The 21,624-nt window shown below is 41.6% G+C and overlaps 1 protein-coding gene across 1 annotated transcript in view; it reads left to right on the top strand.

The window, feature by feature from the left end:
- Positions 1–21,624, top strand: part of vps13b (vacuolar protein sorting 13 homolog B) — a 322,535-nt gene that overhangs the window by 200,664 nt on the left and 100,247 nt on the right. Inside the window, exons 32-34 of the mRNA XM_022753222.1 lie at positions 11,149–11,352; positions 16,188–16,314; positions 17,954–18,097. Of these exons, the coding sequence (XP_022608943.1) occupies positions 11,149–11,352; positions 16,188–16,314; positions 17,954–18,097 (475 nt within the window). The remainder of the gene's footprint in view (positions 1–11,148; positions 11,353–16,187; positions 16,315–17,953; positions 18,098–21,624) is intronic.

Raw genomic sequence — 21,624 nt, 5'->3', positions numbered from 1 at the left:
ACACACATGTAAGCGGTGCAAAAATTATTAACTCGAGCAAATATGTCTTGCACCATATATTTTTGCTGAAATGAAATGTCCAACTGTTGGCAAGACTTGCCTCCATTCCTCAGTGATGACGAGGAGCCAGTGTTTAAAGAATCATTGTTCTCTCCTTGATATTTTTCCACCCTCTCTTCAACCGAGAAGGCATTTGAAGAGCTTTGAACAGAGTTTTTTTCTCACACTCTCACAGGTCTCACATTATGTGTAGCCTGGTAATGGACTGATATTATTAGCATTTTAAAGCCACATAAGAGTGCTTTTAAGGAGAGGAAGGCTGGCTTGAAGGCTGAGGGAGAGATCCAGCTGACAGGCACATGTTGGATAGGGAGCACAGGGAGACAGAACGTGCACACATCACAACCTGACATGTCACACACTCACACACACACACCATGTCACACACTGCGCAACCCTCACTGCCTGTTGTTTTTGTGTGAGACATATAAGTTTTGATTTTTGCTGCAATAATTACAGTTTCATGTATTTCTATTCTTGAAGTTTATGGAATGAAAACTAACAGATCATTAACACTCACTACTTTGTCTTTCACTTCAAAAATCAACAAAATGCATAGTTTGTATATGTAGAGACACAGATGGAAGTAAGCTGAAACACACCAGAGTGTTTTCTGCCCTGTATCTTTAAACCCTGACAAATACTTTGATCTACTCGTGCTTTTTACCATGAATTCATTTTCCTTCTGCCCTTAATTAATTCTTCTTCCTCTCCACCCAACCCTAACAGGCCCAGTTCAACTGCTCATTTAATGCCTGCTTTGTATTACTCCCCAGTCTATACATGATTCAGTCATCATGTGTCCCCACAACGCACTTCTCCTTTTCCCCTCCACCCACGTGCCAAGTCATCACACAGGATGTTGTTTCCTGTCTTTTCCTTACCTTGTTACCTTCTCTTTGCTCCTTCTCCTCACTCTCTCCCCTCTCCTCTGCCCTGTCCTCACTCCCTTGCTCTGCAAAATTCCCTCTCCTCTACTGTTGCTTTCAATCTTCCCCCTGTCTGTCCTCTAATCTCCCTCTTCTCTGCAGGATGTTGTTGAACATTTTCTACATCTGCCCTCTTCTGTTCCTCACCTCCCACTTCAGTTGGTCTCCTTGTTGCTCCCTCTCATCTGTCTCTCTCTGGTCAGCTCACAGGATGCTGCACAGCATTTCCTGCCACCAGGGCCACAGGAAAGAGGCTGAACACAGGCTCGTTTGATGTGCCATCTCCTCTAATTTTTTACACCTGGACTGTTTGCTATACAGATTTTCTGCTCAACAGAAGCACTACTTGTTCTCCTTCCTTCCTTTCTTCCTTCCTTCTTTCCTTCCTTGCTTGCCTCCTTCTTTGCTTCCTTCCTTCCCTCCTTCTTACACCATCCTTCATTAATTTTCTCAATCTCCCCCTACAGCCTGTTGCTACACAAACTGCTTTTTTGTTCAATATGCTTTTAAGACCTGAGGGTGTATAAACTTCCATTCCACAGAGGCACAGGGGGCTGTCGTGTTCTCATCTCTCAGTTCCTTCTAATAAAACCAAGGCCCAGTCCCGTTGCCAGCTCAATGCAGACACTGCTGTAGCTCTGTTGTGCATGTTTTCCTTTTATTATTTTGTCCCTTTTTTCTATCCATTTCTTTCTCTTTGTTTTTTCCCATTAAAGGTTCTCAGTGCCTGCAGCTGTTTGGATGGTGGTCAGAAGTTTTGGCATTGTGTTGTTTGAATGCCATATTTTCACAGCACTGCCTGTTTAGAGTTGTGGTTTTGTCAGGAGCCTGGCCCACAGAGGCCACTTCCTCCTCACTGTTCTGGAGTCGCTGTACCAAAACACTGACTGGCAATGGGCAATGGAGGAGAGGGGAGAAAAAAAAGAGTAAGATATTACGGGGGGGAGGGGGACACTAAAAGATGAGTAGAAAGTTATTGTGGAGGTAATTATGTAGAGATGATGTATAGATAAGGTACAATAAAAGACAGAATGGAGAGCAAGAAACAGTGGTGAGGTGCTGCAGCAGGAAACTATTGAGGGAGGTTATCTTCCCCAGAAACTCTCGTCTTAATAATTTCTCCATCATTATTTTTCATTGAGGTTTCTTTATGCTTTGAGCGCTGTTCCCTAATTACTACCATTCAATCTTTCCACTCATTCTGTGTCTCACAGCAGTTTCCTCTTTCCTCTCTGTCGCTTTCTATGACTTTCATCTCCCTCAGCATCTCTCTCCATTTTGTGGTTCTCACATTCTGCATGGTTCTTCCTCCTTATTGGAACAGGGTGCAGTGCCAGAAAACACGCCAAACAGCCAGACTCAGGCTGATTCCTAGAGAACAATGTCATTCCACATGTAAAGTGTGACAGGCTCCAGATGAGGCTGATTGAAAGCAGCTTTTATTCCAGTTCTCGCCTGATGAAGCTCTCTGATATGCAGCCATTTCAGCAACCTGTTAGATGGTTATATGGGATTCCAATTACACCTAGCCTCTTTTCATGTGACATTTCTGCCTGTCGCTAATCTTTGCGGTCAACTTCTTTCCCCTTCTTTCTCAGTATATTTCCATACAGGAAGTGAGGAGGACATAAATTGTATCATTTGACTTGCAATTAAAGCAGTGGAACTGGTGTGATGACATGCAAACCATATTGATGACACAGCTTGATACACCAGAAATTACCCAGAGTTGTAACAGCCACAGTGATCTTTGGTAGTGACTTGTGTTTTGTGGAATCAGAGGGTTTACTTGTTTCTCTGCTGTACATTGTTATTTCTGTCATAGGTGCTTTGGTGGCAGCCCCATCATTTTCACATATCAATGAGCATTTATCTGCTTTAGATACATGGCCCCTCTGGAGAGAAGTAACCCAGACAAATCTTTTTGACACATCACAGTAGTAAAGCACAGATGTAAATAATGAATTTAATGATAACTTACTGTCGCACTGTCATTGCTTATTGGGACACTAACAGAAAGGACCAATCGTTAATGTGGCACTTTCGCTTTTACTACTACAACAAGTCAAAATGTTTGCTGTGAAAAAGTTTCTACTTAACTCATTTACCTTCAGTTTACATGATCTGGACTCTGAGCTAAATTGCATCAATCTCACTCTGCAATATTAACCTCCCTCTTAACACTTCACGTGCATCTGTGCTACATTTATATTTCCTTTCCTGTTGCTTTTAAATGTAGTTAGAGTATTTTCTTTACGTTCCTCTCCTATCCCATGTCTTTACCTTTTCTCTGTTCTTCCCACCCTCTCCCTCCCCAAATCAACAACATCACTAGTGGAATTAGATAAGCACAGAGAGTTCACTCCCCCATGTGCTTTCCTCAGATAGAGGGGGAAAAGGGGGAAATCTCTCATACAGAAATGTCACTCTGTATAAACACACTCAGCGGTGTGGATGAATGCAAGATCCGCTTCAGAATTATAAACACTGGCTCCGCAGCCGTTCACAGAGGAGGAAGAATTAGCTGATGTAGGAAGCATGTGTGCCCCAGATTATTGTAATTATTTTATGCTGTTTTTCCTTGCTGACATAAAAGCATTTGGACACTATCTCATGAGAAAGTGGTTGTAGTCCTGTAGTCTTGGGCAGCACCAGGGGTTTCTAATCTGCTCTCATATTCACAAAGTCCAACCTGTCTCTCTTTAAAGCTTGTGATTTAGACATAAGTTTTTAATTCCATTATGTGGGAGCTTCCAGCAGCAAGTCATTGTATTGTATTTTGTTTCGTTCTGCCTTTTGTTTGCTGGAAGGAAATTTGAATTAGAACAAAATGTTGTTTAAGGTCAAGGCAAACGTCAACAAGAAGGACCTACTGTTTTAGCTATCTGATTACATGTTTGTTCAGCCTGTCTGCTAAACCTGTAGCATACATTAACCTAATCAAATATGGCCATCATTTGCCTGACTTTGTTTAGGAAAATTGTCATTCTTTATCCAAAGAAGGTTGAGGCCTTGATATATAATTTCGTTGCTTTAAACATTTGTCAGAATTCAATAATTGCTGTAAACAATGTGTAATCAACTTCAAAGTGCTCTGCCAAAGCCCCTCATTTCACAGATAAAAATGAGCATCTTCAAAAATATACACAACGCGTCCGTATGTACGCTAATGTGAACCAGCTTGGCAACACTGAACCGCTTAATCAATATCAAGTGGAAAAAACAGTAGTGGTTCTTGCTGTTGGATCCATAAAGTGAGCCTAATTTTACAGCTCCATAAAACACCCTCCTTGCCAGAGCATGAATTGAACAATTTATGTGCAGAAGTAAATCACAAGGAATGCTCTGAAGACTGTAACCATCTTGGTTTCAGACTCATATCATAGAGTGGATGTATATTGAATGTGCCTGTGCGTGTGAGCATTATGTTTTAATGCATTTAGAGTTGTGCCACAGATTTTTTTGTATTTACGTGTGCTTTTATGCCTGTTATATGATCTGGGAATGATGAGAGGAATATGCACCATGACTATATTTTCTGACAGTCTGGATAATGTGTCTAATACAACATGTGAGGGGCAGCTGTACAAGTATTGCTCTTGCTGTGTCATCAGTTATCATCAATCTACTTGAGACTGCATCAGCTGGTTTTGGTCCTGGGTGATTCTGACTCCCTTATGTTTCAATAGTAGTTTGGTTCACTCCAGGCTGTGTCAGTCACCAGTGAACACACCGAGTGCCTTGCCAGATACCACGGTCAGGGTTTAGATTTGAAATCTTCCTCCAACAAAAGGATTATTTTCCTTTAATTAGTGTAAAAGTAGCATTGAGGTATGTGTCTGTTCTACTTAGGCTTGATGAAAATGACTGCACGAGGGCAAGCCAGATCCTTGACCTCCCGTGCCATGTTCCTTACTGCAACCAGTTATGAATAATCTATTCCATGCATGTGTTTAGCGATTAATTAAAGATAAGGCCTCTCAAATTAAAATGGCAGTGAGATTACATCATTGTTAAATTGCTTGGTGGGGACACAAATCTGGTTTCAATCTGAAGGCTGAGGAAGTCAGCGAGGCATTCCCTTCACACCTCTACATCAGGGACTTACTGCTAAAACGCTGCCTGACATGTTTTATAAAAGCAGCATTATGTCCATTTTCACAGCAGGGAGGAAGCATTTCAAATCTGTTAGTGCTAACAGAGGAAGTGATTTCACAAGCACTGGCCCATTCGGAATCATGGGAAAAATGGTAGCTTTGTCCTGCGGTGACGCTCACACACGCACACATACAGATGACTCGTAGTAATTCTCAGCAGCAACTTCAAGTGCGTATGTTGTCGAAGAAGATCTAAGACAGACGGATGCGCACACACACACACAAACCTGTCAGCGATTTTCAGCAGCAGCCACAACTTCAGTTGTTCACAAATGAGGATCCAAGGAGCCTTTTTGAGCGGATCCATTACAGATGTACCTACTGTATGAAGGAATCCAGTGAGAAGCTAGTGCCCTTAAAAAGCCAGAGAATTACTGTCCCTGTTACTCAAGAATGTTCCATGCTTAGAGCAACATGCAAGCAGAAGCAGGAGAAGAGCACAGTTAAAGCTAAACAGACCAGGCAAAGTGTGCGTGTGTGTGTGTGTGTGTGTGTGTGTGTGTGTGTGTGTGTGTGTGAGTGTGTATGCATATTTAAGGCTAAGCAGAACAGAAGCAGTGGGGATGAAGACGACATCTGTGCCATTAGTTTGATGCAGAGTACTTCAGACTGAATTTTAAGTTGTGAGTTGTATCAACAGCCTGACTGTACAGCCAAGGATATGTGATATTATATGACTGTAAAAATACTTTTTGATATAATGTGTTAATAAATGAGTCAGTATCCACCGTGTGGTTATAGCAAACTGTATGTTTGTACTGCACAGTGAATCATGGAGTATGATGAAGGATTAGCAGTTTAATTTGTATAGTCACTGGCATGTGTGAATTCCATGAAATGTACCAGTTGAAGCCAAAGGAAATATCTGTACAATCTTCACACATGGTTTCTCTGCAACAATGATGCAAGAATCAGATTCTGAATTAGCATGATGAGCCTGTAAATTACACCGGCCAGACTGACATCTTTAACAGGCCATCATGGCGAGCACATGTTAGCCAGTCTCTACAGAGCAACACGTCTAACACCGACCATGTTTATAACAATATAACTTTTCTGACATGTAAACTGCATGGGAGATAAATGACTCTTGTAATTAAGATATGTTGAACTCAACGTACAAACACTGACTTTTGGTATACACCATGTCATTGTAAACAGAGGGGCTTCTTCTGTGGTACTTTCTCTCAGCTTTTTACTATCATGTACCTCTGTCATGAGGGTGGTATGAGCTCGAGCGAAGCCCTACTTGTATTGTATATACAAGTAATAGTTTCCTCCTAAGATCTTATGTAAATACGATATAATTGGTCGAGTATGAGTGTCTTAAAGTGCAATCAGCCTAATGAATAACAGGCTTCTGTTGGGAGCAGCAGTGGAGATGAGTAATGCTGTTGGGCTTAAAAAGAATAGATGATTGAGTTTTTGTCATGGGAATTTGTAAGTACATCAAAGCCGGGACACAACGCAGGAAAGTGGCAATTTCTGTTTATTGTGTATTGTCCCAGTGAGGAAAGAAAAAAGAACCATAGATAGGAATTGTAGTTGGCTTAAACACCCACAAGTAAGTCCCTTGTTATTGCCAAGTGACACATTTAGAGCATTGTTACAAGTTTGTTGTCTTGGATATTTTGTTGTTTTTGTGAGTGTGTTTGACTTCTGTTGAAAAAGCTCCAGTCATCAAAAATCATTTTAGGTGCAGCAGCATAAAAATCCTTGAGTGACTGGGTCTTATTCTGCTGACTCGCCTTGTTCCACAACATCATTTTCCCCTCTCACTCCAAGGGCTGCTCAGCATTCTAATTCAGAGCCTTAATTACTGTAATTGGTAGATGCAAATTAACAGCAATTGGACTTGACTAGGGTCATAAATCCACATCTCAGAAGTTGCCGAATTTCTGGCAATTCAGAGCCGACCACCGTAGACAGGGGTGCTTAACTTACAAAGTAATTGCAAGTTTCATGAATCATAATGCTTATGAATTCCCCCGCGGCACACACACAAGCCCAGTGGGACTCCGCTGTAATCCACTGGGAGTCGTGGTAAACTGATTGAGAAGCCACTGTGCAGCTTTGGCCTCTCCTCAACAGAATACCACGGAGGAGTTGCTGGGTGCTAATGGTGTTTGGTTAATAACATTTGGAGCCACACAGAAAGAAATCAAAACCTCAATTGAACACTTTCTTTTTTAGAATTTATAGATGACAGAAACTATTTATGCTGTTTTCACAAAAACCCTCTGCCTCTTGGATGTTACTTTAGTGTTTGAAAAAGTAGTTTAAAAGAAATGAAATGACACAGCAAGACGTGCACCGTTAGTGTTTCACGTAGCGTGTGTTCTTTCAGTTCAGATATACATTAGCTGGGGCCTGCTCAAAACAAAGAACTTGGAACACTCATGAAATATAGCACATCTGTGTAGAAACCTAATTTAGCTTGACTTGGCTGAATTAAGTCTGAGATCTCAATGAAATTTCTACTCAGTATATGTTCAACCAGGAGAGCTTAAGCAGAGGGCCTCATCTCTCTTACACACACATTTACAGGCACATGCACACACACACACACACACACACTCACACACACACACACATTTACATACACCCCTGCCTCTGTTGAACGTGTAACCAGACATATATTGTATGTGATTGTTGAGGAAATGAAGTGAAAAACAGGTCTGGGGTTGCGGGTTCAGGTTGCGGGTTTCAGAGTGACGAGATCCAGAAGCCAGCGGCGCTTGGTATTACCCCGGTGCTTCCTGCCCCACTGGCCTGGATGGGGAGGGTGTGTATGGTGGTTGAGAGAGGGAGGTGGGAGGCCATTGAAAGCCAAGAGCCATGATACACCCTGCCCCACAGGATCTCCTCGCTAGAGGCTTTAACACAGCCCACAGCTCCCACACTCCTACCATCAAGCCATGAACCTCAACCAGATCCCCTTGTGGTTTATTTTACAACCTTGAACCACTGTTGGCCTTCAAAACCTCAGCATGGTAATCAGGCTCTCCCAAGATTCCACTTTCGCTCTTTTTCAACAAATGTCTTTACTTATTTACCCACTGGCTCTGTTCAGTATGATTTTGTATCCGTGTAACACTCTAACACTATATTTCACTGTAGTTTTTTGCAGTTCCTTCTCTCTTATCGTGCAAGTTCTATACTCCAAATCTGGATGTTATTTCAAAGTTATGTGCAGCAGCAAAGTAAATCCCTCTCTGGTTACACCTAATACCACCATGGCATGGAGGAACAGTGTGTCTGCATGAGCTTATTTGTTGTTTATCAGTGTATACATGTACTACATTAGCTAATGTGTGTGTTAACTGATGTGTTATGCATGTGCCCAGAAGGTTCCTCCTCGAATCCTGTTACCACTTCAGCAAACAATCCCGAATCTGCAGCACGTTAAACACGCAGTCTTCCCACACGTCTACCTAATAGCACAAATCATGACTGATGCTCTGCCCAGCACACGCATAGGCCCAAAGAATGCTAAACAGAAGAACATAACTTGCAATTAATTGCCCATTTGTAAATTTGTCTGCATATCTTCCAGAGGAATTTGGAACATCATTATTTTTTTCTCAGTGATGAAGTACCAGTAAATCGCTCTTTCCAAGTCCTGCATTCTAGATACATAGCACTGCCATGTCTTCACTATTTTGTCTGCTGTTTCCCACTGGAGGGCTTGAATTAGATGGAGGCTTTGACTTTGAGCCATAATAATGTTGGATGGGAGCCCTCATATTTCAGCTCTGATGCGAAATCGGCCCAGTGGCTTTTCAGAGTCAAATTGGATTTAAATTGTGTCAGAAGAGGGAGAAATGTTTTTTAAAATAATAGCCATGAATGCCATGAAACAGAGCGTTCTTACTGCAGAGCTTTTGATCCATTTTTATAAATAGCAGAATTTTGTCGTAAAAAATAATGTTTCTGTGGTCTTTTCCTGCAATTAAAATAAGGTTGGCTCGGGAACAAGGGCAAAACTAAGTACTTGTGTTTGAGGAAAATTTCTCTCCCCCTCCAAACCCCCATCCAAGCCCCCTCCCCTTCCACCACCACCACCGCCTAGCGTTCCTCAGCTGCGAAAGCATGTCATGTACCATGTCACCACATGGTAGTGGCAGGCAGATGTCTGATAATGGCAGACCCAGAGACCCAGCAGAAGGGTGTGTTCCACCTGCCTTGCTCTGTATGTTTTCAGTTCACCCGTGCATATGTCGGGCAGAGTGAGTGCCATGCTTTCCCGAGGCGTTCCCTGAGTCCTCTCGGCCAAGCAGTGTGGTCTTTACATGACCGATCAGATACGTCAAACCACCACTGTTTTCCCCCCACATGTACAACAAGAAAATCTGGCTTCAATTATTATTGCACCCCAAGGGGAACTTCCAAAATTCCTCCCTTCCTCATTTGTCAGAAATGAAGCTCTCGTTTCCTGTGATTGGCTGAAATATGTCTTTTGATATTAAATCACACTGGTTTCCACTGGCTGCATGACCAAGACAAATGTTTATCATATTTATTTATGTCATTGGAGATGACCCTGCAGCTCAGCAATGCAGAGTTTTGGCTGCAGACTCCCATGTTATGTTGATTATGAGTAAGAGAGTCTCCTAAATAAGCTGAAGTTAAGAGATAATTTGGAAAGCATATGAGGTAACTGTGGTTTGTTTAATGTGAAAAATACAGTTTGGGGTTGGGGAGGGTGATGGAGGTACTGTTACAAAAGCCCTAATGAATCTAGACTGACACATCCCACCCAAATCTTACAGGGCTCTTGGTTTGATTTATATTATACTCTGTTGATAAATGTGGTTCCAAATGTTGATTAAGGATCTGTTTCACTTGTTTGTATGTCAACAAATCCAGCTAAATCCAGTTATGCACCTCTGATCTCCCATTGCCATTGTTTTTGTACTTGGTGCTTATTGTCATAACATCACGCTCTGGTAGAGGCCTTTGCAGTGTGGCTAAGGAGGGGAAATGCTATATGAAAATTGCCATTGACGTTGCCGAAACAAATAAAACTACTCATGCAGCCACTACATCTGTAGCCATTTTAAGCCCTTATTTATACCATTTAAGCTCTCATTTGAATTCACCAGCACAAATAAACATATCATAACGAACCAAAAGCCCTGATGTCATATGCAGATGTTGAATTTTGATTATTCCTGTTGCCTCGTGAATTCGTCAGGATCTTGTCTCTCAAAGGCAAAATAGATGACATCATTTTTTCTTGGCGCTGATGGGACAGTTTTACTCACTTGACTGTAGCAGTTCAGAGACCGTGCTGCCCACTCCTGACATATCTCTACATCTCTTCTACCATATTACAGTTTGTGTATACTGTAGAAGTCCTGTGTTTCTGGAGACAGAAATAGAAAAAAAGAGGCAGTAAGATCCCCACTCTCCAGACCACTGTGGCATCAAGCCAGGGGTTTAGGCAATGTTTACTGCTAATGATAAGCTGGCATGAATCAGAACTTTATAAAAGGCAAATTATTTCACCTGAGGCCTGTGGGGTTATTTATCTGAGGTCTGGTTGTACAAGTACCACAGACTTTGATTTAGTCATAAATCATCTTGTAAGAAACTTGTGCTACTAAACCACTGAGCAGGCAAAGGGAGGAAAGAAGTCAGTAGTGGTTAGGGCCTACTGCCAGAACTTCTTTACTGGCTCAGTATAACAGACTACCTGGTCTATTCACGGGGTCATGTGCTTCATTGTAATTGACTGTATAAAGTGCAGCCTGATCCAATGTGACCCCTGCAACAATAAATAAAACCAATTCATGTTTTATACGTTTAGGTTACTTGGACTTAGACACCTGCTTGTTGAATGTGGCTGCACTACCCCCTCAAATATGTTGTCAACAAGATACACTTTCTCAAAGATCTAAGTCTCAGCCTGACCCGGACTCACTCTCTAGAATTATAAGCACACTGCATGATTTATAAAGTGACTCTACCAAATAGCTTTTTCCCTCTCTTCCCTCCAGACGTGCACTGAACCTCGGCATCCTGCGTGACCCAGGTTCAGAGGTGGAGGACCGTCAGTACCAGGTCGACCTTCAGTCCATCACCATTGGAACAGCTCAGTGGGAGCAACTCAAGCCAGAGAAGGAAGGGATCAAAGGAGGCGTATCAGCAGAGAGTGAGAGGAACTCTCAGAACCCAGCCCTGGAGTGGAACATGGCCAGCAGGTCAGGAGTCACTTCAGTATTTGTATGTTTATTCTGAGGGGAAGATGCTACATGATGCATTCGTTCATGTTGTAATACCAATACTAGTCTCTTTTCTAAGATGTTTTCTCTCTTCTATAGTGTCTCAGCAGCTTCTTAACCCCTTAGGTCATCACTTGTAAAGAGTTTTTCAGACGTTTTGCAAATTATGCTGTTATCTGTAAAGTCTGGTAGAATCATCGATAACCAATCCCATCCCAAGCAGCTACACGGGTCAACTGCATGTTAACTAAATGGTTGTGAGCAAAACAAGGCAGAACAAAATATTGCTTGATTCTTTTATTCATATTCATGTTGTGGGAAGAGAGAACTCCGCTGGGATGCCCATGTTGCTCTGTATCTGCCTTATGCTTTAAGCAGTCACTTGTTTGCTAATCTGTTAGCCATTCGACTGATCAGATCATGTTGGTCAGTTGGTCCACCACTTCAATCCAGAATGAAATATCTCAGCATATATTGGATGGATTGCTTTGACATTTTAAAGACAGTAATGGTTCCCAGCAGATGAATACTTTGGTGATCTTCTGCTCCAACGCCACCAGCAGGTCAGATATTTTACCTATCCTGGAGAATATCTCAACATCAGCAAAATGGATTGGCACAAAATTTTGTACAGCAATGTGCAAAACACACAAGCACAGACATTTATGGTTCCCAGTCAATGTAACCTAATGACTAACGACTATGAATAAAGCAAGTGTGTGGCTGTTGTATTATTTTTTTAATTGGCACTGGACAACAGTGGAGTTTTATAAACTTGAATCTCACTGCTGCTAGATTAAATCATTAGACCACTTGTCAGGTGCTGTGTGTGTGATCTGCTGTGAATGTCCCATAATTTATCTCATCAGTCTTAATGTGGGAGCAGCATGCAGTTATCATGGAGCCTCCATGCGCAGTCATAATTACAAACCCTGTCATTTTTTTATAGACTCGGGAGCTAAAACAAGCATGAGTGTAACAGCCTGTTTGGCCCCACATCCTTTTTTTCCACTCATGTTTTGAGAGGGAACAGGCCCAAAACTCACAGAATCACAGGCAAAGAGTCCAGATTTGTTCCCTGTCAACTAAAAATAAGCCTTGTGGAAGAATGCAGTACAAAGTCAACATGGGTCTGATTGAGACTGAGAGCTCTCAGGTCATCAGAGCTTGGAGAGAGGCTGGCTTAGATACTCACACCTTTCACACACACAGGGACAAACTCAAGCACCAGCATTCAAACCCTCATTCATATTCATCATGAACACAATTTTCTCAATACACCCACACACACACAAACACACACACGTGTGCAGAGAGAGAGAGAGAGAGAGAGAGAGAGGGACTATGATAGTGTTTGGAGCCCTGCCAGGAAAACACAGACTGCTGCTGTTGCTGGTGGTACTAAAGCCGAGCCCTCAGCTCTCAGACTGCAAAAAGATCCTTTATTGTGACAACCACTCAAGATTTATTTAAGGGAGACATTCTTACAGTTTCTTCTTCCTGTTTGGGGTCTAGCCACTGTATGGTTTTTAATAAAGGCAAAAAATACCCAAAAAAGACCCAAAAATATCAGTTTGGTAACCTCTTCTTGGTCAAGAAAATGTGTTGTTAAAAAGTAAAACATTGGGAAGAATTTAATGGCAGAAATTAGATGTGCTTGGATGCAAAAGAAACAATATTCACCTGTCTGTACGGCCACGAAATATCAGGTCGTGCCTGACACATTCCTGCTGTAGGGGATAAACAGACGCTCTTTGGAGGAAATTCCTTAAGAGAAAATAACAGCTCTTTCTTTTCCTCACACAATTGCAGTTGCAAATGACAGAAATCCACCAAGTGCAGAGCTTGTTAGAAAACACTGTTTTTCCATGAAGACATCTGTCAGAGTTTTGTCAAGAGCTCGGGGCCACACAAAATCCCATGGAGGCGGCCGCCCAGTAATTATCTATGCAGGAGAAACCCTGCAGTAATAAGAAATTCTTAAATCGTAGTATTCATATCTCATATTATGCTTTCAATCAAAATGACTCAGAATGAACAAGCGAATGGACCTTTGGTGTTTGACATTTCAAAAAGACAAAGGAGTAGTATCTCCAACCATTAGACCACCCTGATTTCTTTTTTCTCCCACTGCTTCCATTTTTCCCAAAGTCCTCACTTGTTTTTCTCCGACCGTCGCAGCCAGGGTCTGTTGTTAAACAGCCCTTTTAAGTAGCTGATTTGGACCAATGTTAGAGTCTTACGCTCTTACTACTGAGTCTGATGAGCTCATGTGAGCAAAGGACTACTAAGGCTTAAACCACTTACATTTTTTCTTTCTTACTCTCAATATATCTCTGTCGATGAAAACACGGCTGCCTGGGCCTGATGCCAAGGCCAGATTCTGTGAAAGGGCAATGAGGTGAGATTCTGGGCTCACACTCTGGACTCCAGAAGATGCTGAATGCCTTTTGAGAAGACTCAACTTTCTTTGGATATACAATAGCTATAGTATGTCTGGATTTCTATTCAGAACTTGATTATAAGATGACCTAACATGAAGCTTAACAGTTACTTTTGTACTCAAAGGATTTACACACAGTATATTATATTGTAAAGGTCACTTTCACAATGACTTTTGCCAGTGAAGAACATTGTAGTAATTAATCATCCAATAATCTGAAGGTTTTGGCTGCGGACAGCATCTAAATTTGTCTGTTGAAAAATGTCCAAACACGGAATTCTCATTTCACTCCAACATCTCTGTTTTACTATTTACTCTCATCTCTTCTCATTTTCACATCCAAATCATTAAGATTCACACAGTAAGCAGTTGTGTCTCTGTGTGGTCACGCTGAGAAGGTCAAAGTTGCTGTTGTTGTTGAAGTTCGTGAATTTCACTCTAACCCTCACTCTTAGCTTCCAAACAAATCATTGAAGGTGGCTGTGGTTGCCTCCTCATTCCCCTCTCTCCTTGCCGTGGCAGGAACAGCACTGGAGGCTCTGTTGGAAAATGGGCTTTGCTGTACTACTGTGTGCTGCACTGTATACCCCAGCCTCAGTCACCACCCAAACTAGTCATAACTGAACATGTGATTTAGAATGTTCCAACACACCGAGGAAAGGAGAGTCAAGTTCACAGCTTTACTTGTCCGCTGCAATCACCAGCAGAAATACACCACCTTGGTTGTAATTAGTTTTGACACGCACCACTTCCAAAGTTCACACCTTTTCCTCATTCCCTACATTGATACCCCCCACCCCCCTGTCCGGCTTTGGATTCGTGGCATGTTCACGCTGCAGTTTTTTGGGTTCAGTTCCAGTAGTTGCGGATCTGTAGTGGCCTCAGTTGGCTTCCTGAGGTTTTGCGAGGAAATTCCAGCACCATGGATCCACTGACAGGATCTGTCCTCGTCACAGTGTGTAGTTGCCGGCTAGGAAAGACCTTGTGTCAGGGAGCTGTGAACTCTCTGTATCCCCTCTTGTCAGCCACCCTGTGCAGGCCTCTCTCTTTTTGTCCATGCCACTGATATCTCCACTCACTGTTCACACAGAAAATCATTCTTTCCATCTTTTGTTGTTTGCACCACACCCATTCAAAGGTGCACACACACACAGGCGCACAGAGTGCTGCAGCCCAGTCAGAGGCCCCCATATTACTGGTAAACCGAGACTCACACCTCCTAGCCTTGCTGGTGAATGATAGCACCTGTCCGCTGCAACGAGACACTCGTTGTTTCAATCCCTGTCTGAGGGGAGATTACCCAACACCAATTGGCCTCACAGATCATTTGACCTCCGAATTAGGCCTCCCTGAAACTCTCTATGTAAAGAAATGTGTCAGAAATAATCCCTTAAGGGCACTGGTAATGCACATTTGTGTAGCAGAAGTGAATATGATATTGGTTCTGGTTAAGTACTGTACTCTAGGCCACCTAGAAACAGGGCTTTTTATAATCCTGGCCAACTATAAATATTGGAAGCCGTACCCCTTGATTGTTTTAATAGCAGCAGATGTGGCAATTAACACCACCTTATAAAGCCCACTTGTATATTTGTTTTACTGCTAACAAATGTTCCCACAAATATGACTTGATTGTGGGAATGAACATTAGTGAAATGGAGAGAGTTGATGTGAGAAGGTCTCAGTTTGATCTTGTGTATACAATTTAGGGGTGTTCCCAATTGAAACTTGTCAAATAACGTCTCACTCTGTCTCTAAAACTATATTCAAGTGCCCAGCTAAAATCTGTTAGAGCAGAAATAAAAAAAAAAAAAAAAATAGAAATATTTCACAGTTCAGACCTAAAGGAGAAAACCAATTTTGAAGTCTATTTTGAGTTGCACTTGTCATCCTACTTGTTTGAATTTGAAAAGCCAGAACAAGTTTGAAATGTGTGTCTGTCTGTCAACGAAGGGCATAACAATAGCTCAGTTGTGAACATTTTGTGGTTTTGACTGTATTGTGTTGACTTGTCATTCTTAGGACAGTCTTAAAAGATTTTTACAACTATAACAAGTTATTAGTAAATAAATAGTGGTAAAAATAAATAAATGGTCCGTTTATTGTAGCTTGGATAACATAATAATAATTACACAGAAAATATCCATTAAGTTGCTGTAAGGTAAACTAATCATTGACCTGCTTGAAATCTCCAACTGGAGAACTTTCATATGTTCTTATATGATTTTGTCCAGATGTTTCTGCAACCAATGAAATTCGTCCCATAGTTTTTCTTAGATTTTAATAGAAAATTAACAGCAACATATTAGTTATGGAACCTGCATGATGAAGTATGTGTTAACAGTTTAATCCTGTATGTATCTCTGCACAGTATCAGGAGGCACCAGGAGCGGCGGGCCATCCTGACACCAATCCTGACGGACTTTTCTGTTCGAGTGACCGCAGCCCCAGCCATCATCTTCAGCAAGAATCTCTCTCCTGACAGCGGACAGGCAGAGGTCAGTGTCAACACAGCTTTTTATGAATCCAGCATTACATCTTTCTCTTAAAAGTTTCCAAACTTTCCACAAGAGAATTCATTCGTAACCAAGGCAACATTAATGACAACAGGTCCAGAGGAGACAGAGGGGGTTGCATATTTTCCCTCATCTGCTTTGTAGAAGTTTGTTCACTACTTACACTGACATCCTGTGCCCTTTGACCATGACCTGTTATATTCACAATTGTAACCATTACTCTCACAATCCGTTGTTCATATGAAAATAGACATTGATTATGTTAGATGTCAGAAGTATTTATGTTCTGCCTCTTAACATACAGTAACTTACTCATTAGGAATCCCTCAGCCAGTCTGCCATGTAATGGAGGCTTTTGACCCACAGAGTTCAAACCTTTCTGCTTATACAGCTGATGTTTTCTGGCACAGCTCTCTGAGACTTCCTGCCTCTTTGATGCTTCGTCCGACCACGCTAACGTGCCCCTTGACAATGCATAACAGCTAATCCATAGTTTGCACTGAGAGACACACACACACACACACACACACACACATATGTTCTTGTACGTTTATACTTCTATCTTTGTGAGGACACCCTCCTTAACCATCTCAGCTAAGTGCCTAATCCCAACCTTTACGCTTACCCTAAACTGAACCTCATTCTGCCTTTAACCGTGAAACCAAGACTCTCAAACAGCCTCAATGTGTCAGAAAGTGAGGACCGGCCAAAATGTCCAAAAATGGTCTCACTCCCAAGGTCTAAGACTCAAACCGGTCCTCACAAAGATAACCATACAAGTGTGCACACACACACACACACATACACACACACACACCACACAATGTGATTTCTATATCTCCTTGAGATATACAGACTGAGAGCCAGTAACATGACAAAACATGACCCTATAACACAATTGAAACTCATTTTCAGCTAACCTCTAACTGCTTTCAACATATTTATGAATGCTTACCATGTGAATGTAACAGATCTCTTTATTAAATTATTATTGCATTTATTATGTTATACAGTCTTTGCTCTACTTTTACAATCTAGTTTTTTTTTCATTGTTATCTCATGATGTCATGACCTAATGTGTTAAAATTACTGCTAGTACTTCAGCTAATAACAATAATACTAATGATGATACACTTAATATGTTTATGTATATTAATCTAAATGAGAAAAATCAAGAAAAACAAATTGCCATCTTAATGTTACCATAGTTTTTGAATAAAATATTAGCAGTCCTTCTATGTTTTTAAACAGTGGGTCTGAGTAGATTATGTTTACACAGCAGTCGCCAATACCATTGTGTGTAGTTACTGTAGATCTGACTCATGTGTGTGGTTCAACTCAGAGTGTTAGTGAGTGATATCCTGTTAGATGTAGCCTCCAGGCGGGGTGGTGGAGGGGCAGAGGGAAGAGAGCGGGAAGACGGGAAGGAGGGAACAACTGAGCTAAACAGAACAAGATAGAGGGGAGATAGAAAGTAAATAGTCTAAGAGTATAAAAGTTAAAAAAGAGAGAGGCCGTGCACGAGGTCACAAACAGTCCTGATGTGTTATTGAATGGTTTTGTTGCTTCCTCCACCCACCTTCCTCTTTTCATTTCTGTACTATCTCCTTCATCTCTCTAGGAGGTGGTGGTGTGTGGCCACTCTTTGGAGGTGAATGTGACCAGCAGTCTGGATTTCTACCTCAGCGTTGCCCAGGTGCAACTCTTACAGCAGCTTCTCAGAGACAACGTGGTGGGGATAGAAACTCCTGAGAAAAGTGCTGAGGTAAATACCGCAACCAACAAATATGAGTACAAACTTATATGTGCACATTCATGATGGCATTCACTTACCAAAGCTGCATACATGAGGATGTACAAAAAACTGTATTTATATGATGTATGTATGTATGAACTGTGTTGTGCACCAAAGTAAGCAAGTTATATTCACACACCTTGGCCCTAAGACAACCTCTCTCTTGCTGATATGATTAATGGCTTTTTAATTTTTTTGCACAGTTCCACAATCTTTACTAATCATTCCTCAGGGCTATGCCAGTTTTGCTCAAAAATCAATCATCCATCATGACCGTTTTCCTTATACAGCGCCCCTAACTATCGTCCCTCACTATTTTGGGTGAATCTAACACATTTAAATATTTACTCACTCAGAGCAAGGCAGTTCTCTAATGTGGCCTTAGTTTACTGCTCTGTGCTCAGCTGCAGCTTTCAGGGCCCTTCCTATTGTTTACAGGACAGGGAGCTCCCAGGCGCCATTTGCCCCGTCTGACCGCTTAATAAAGCTTTCTAATGGAACACAATATAAAAATATTTACCAGCTGCGGTGAGGATGGGAGTCATAGGAGTGAAGAGGACAGGGGAGTGAAGAGGAGGGGGAATGGTATGAAATTAAGAGAGTTGACAGAGTGATTTTAGTGTTATCTCTCTCTGCTTGGGATTCTTTACGGGAGATTGTGTGTACTAACGTGCAGTGACGGCATCAGATGACTCAGATCCCGTAAAGCAGTGGTAGGCAAATAGCGTCACGTTGGCCAAATCCGGCCCTTTGACAAAAACATTTGGCCCCCACAACGAAAGCTTAAGTTTCCCCTTTCATAGTTTGGAGGTGGCAGTCTAACAGCCTGTTAATACATTTGTTTTCTAAGGCAACAACATTAACAACAGCACTTTCATTCAACCATCAATAAAGGGGTTTTTTAAGTCCTTTTTTTTGCCAAAGGAGTATTAAATAGGCTACTGTAGCTCTCACTTTCTAATGGGAAAATAACATCTGCAGTCAGATACAATCCTTAAACAAATGAAATCAAATACTCAAAAATAAAATACTCTAGCAAACAAAACAATACAACATATAGGCCTGCAGTTCCACTGTGCTTATGAAACTCTGTTGGCCATTTAACTTATTTTACAAAACTGAAAATAACTGGTTCATGGTTAAACCTAATTGCTGACCCCTGCTGTAAAGGCTTTTTAAAAGTGATGTGGTTTGCTTCTCAGGAAGAAAAAAACACATACATTAAAGGGATTCAGTTACAATAATCATTCTTTATTTCTGTTACCGCTACATGTGTGCTTGACAATGCTTCAGTAACTACCACAGATAATACAGTACATGTACAGAGCAGGTTGTCTCCTGAGGGCAAACCAACACCATAAAGTCGAGTGTTAAAATGCACATTTCACAGTCAATCTGTCAGATTTCTTAATGCAACACTAGGAACAAATAAGAGAAAGACACGGTGTGAAGTTAGCTGACTTCTTGTATTTGTTCATTTATATTGTTATTTATACCGTCAGTCTTAAGGAGGTGCCTGTTGTGCATCTGGTCTTGATTTGGGTGATCTCTGAGCCCTCACCCCGACTTGTAATGATTCATGGCTTGATTCTGTTGAGGGGCAGCTAACGGCTGCAGAGGGTTCATCCAGGTTTAAGGCAGGATGAGAAACTTCATCAGCTATTCTGGGAGGTCCACTGGCAACAGTTAAAAAAAAAAGTCTTACTCCATTTAAGAAAGGTCATTTCAATTGGATTGATTTAAGATGTTTCTCAAGGCAATGTAAATGGAGCATTTTTTCCTACTTTTCCAGCAACAGTTAGCTTCACAAATACGCAGTTCCAGCCGGAGGAGCTGGGGATTAAAGGTATTGCTCAAGGGCACAGTGACAGTAGCTGCTAAGTGTTAAGTTCTTTTCCCCAGCTATGTTTCCCAGTTTGTCCAGGGAGGAACGGTCAATTTTGGTTAAGACATTTGCATCTAACCACCATGTTAATGCTGCCTTCAGCTAGATTAAGTGAAATTGAAATGACCATTTGTCTGGAGTGATGCAATACAGTGATCATCCATCCTCTGTTGAGAAATGAGGAATATATGCATGGGAAAATACCTCTTCTTTCTTTTAATATTAGCTTTTTGGGCACAGTTGTTGGGAACTCTCTTGTTTCACTTTTTACTTTTATTATGCCATATTAATTTCAGGTGCATTATACCATGTTCTGTACTCATTCGGTTTTATAGTGGTGCCATTATAGAGCATAACAGTATCATTAACACTGAGGTCAGTCGGTGTGTGTCTTCACCTCTGTGCAGCTGCACAGCACAGAGGTTACTCTGAATAAATGTGGTTTGGCTTTGGATTTTTGGACACTCTCTATGAAACTATTTGTACCTCCATCTATCTCTGTGTCGTAAGTCTTTTGGCGACGGCATCTGTCCGGCTGCTTGGCCCGGACCCGGCAGCAGGGAGGTCAGTATGAGTAAGACATGGTTGGGTCTGGTGTGTTCCGGTCTACAGAAGCTCATTCTTCAAGCTGCAGAGCCCTCTAGTGGTGCATTTCACTACAGCATCGTGCGGTTACATGCTTAGACCCCAGCTCCTGAGGGCAGCTTCTCATCACTCTCAGTCTGCCCTCCCAGCAGCCTGTGTACCCCCTGCAAACACATTAGAAACACCACCATGAGATAATATCAGTGGTAAGTGAGCTGCACTTGTTTTGAGTATGAGTTTTTAACAGGTAATGGCTTTTGATATGGTTAAAATCGACCAAATAATGAAACAGATGTTCACCCCCTGCTTTGTTTTTGTTTAGTTTTTTTATTTTATTTTATTCAAACTCAACTTCAGTAATGATATTTATAGTATTTGACAGTTTTGTTTGTACTTCCTTTATACAACCTGTTCAAAGGATTCAATCAAAAACAGGTCCTGGATCTTAAGCATCTGGTGCAGAGGAATTGTTTTTGTTGTTGTGCTTCTATAAAGTATCTCCGCTCTCACAGTCAGCACTGTCCCCAGCTAAAGTTTAAATCAAACACTGCTCCTTGCTCACTCTCTCTTATTTCCAATTTTTTTTCCTGTCTTTTCTAAACTTTTTTTCTTTCTTTCCTAGACATTTTGAGAACATGCTGTGTGCCTTGAACAGATTCTATGCAGATTTCAAACAGTTCCCATTGCCCTTCACAGCTGTGTTTTATTGTCTGGGTTAATGAATTTGTTTTGTAGGGGCTTTTGGGTTCCCTGGCAGTGGTGAGGCAAGCCAGGCGCGTGGGCAATGTGTGCAAGCCTTGTGTGTGATTTCAGTCATTTCAAGTCACTGAGCTGTGCTTTCAGACATTCTGTCCTCACACATACACATCTTCTATGACCCTACATATGCACAGAGCGAGATTGTTATTCTCCCATCATCCGTTACATTCAGTCATTGTGCGTTGTAGCCAGTTGTCCACAGTTTCCACTTAAATCATGATTGAGATGCAAAATAAATGAAACATGATTTCCATAGGCAGATTTGTTG

Source organism: Seriola dumerili, unplaced genomic scaffold (assembly GCF_002260705.1).
Source record: "Seriola dumerili isolate Sdu_G_001 unplaced genomic scaffold, Sdu_1.0 BDQW01000191.1, whole genome shotgun sequence".
Classification (NCBI taxonomy): domain Eukaryota; kingdom Metazoa; phylum Chordata; class Actinopteri; order Carangiformes; family Carangidae; genus Seriola; species Seriola dumerili.
Note: the sequence above shows the minus strand (reverse complement) of the source record. Positions and strands in the feature narration are given on the sequence as shown.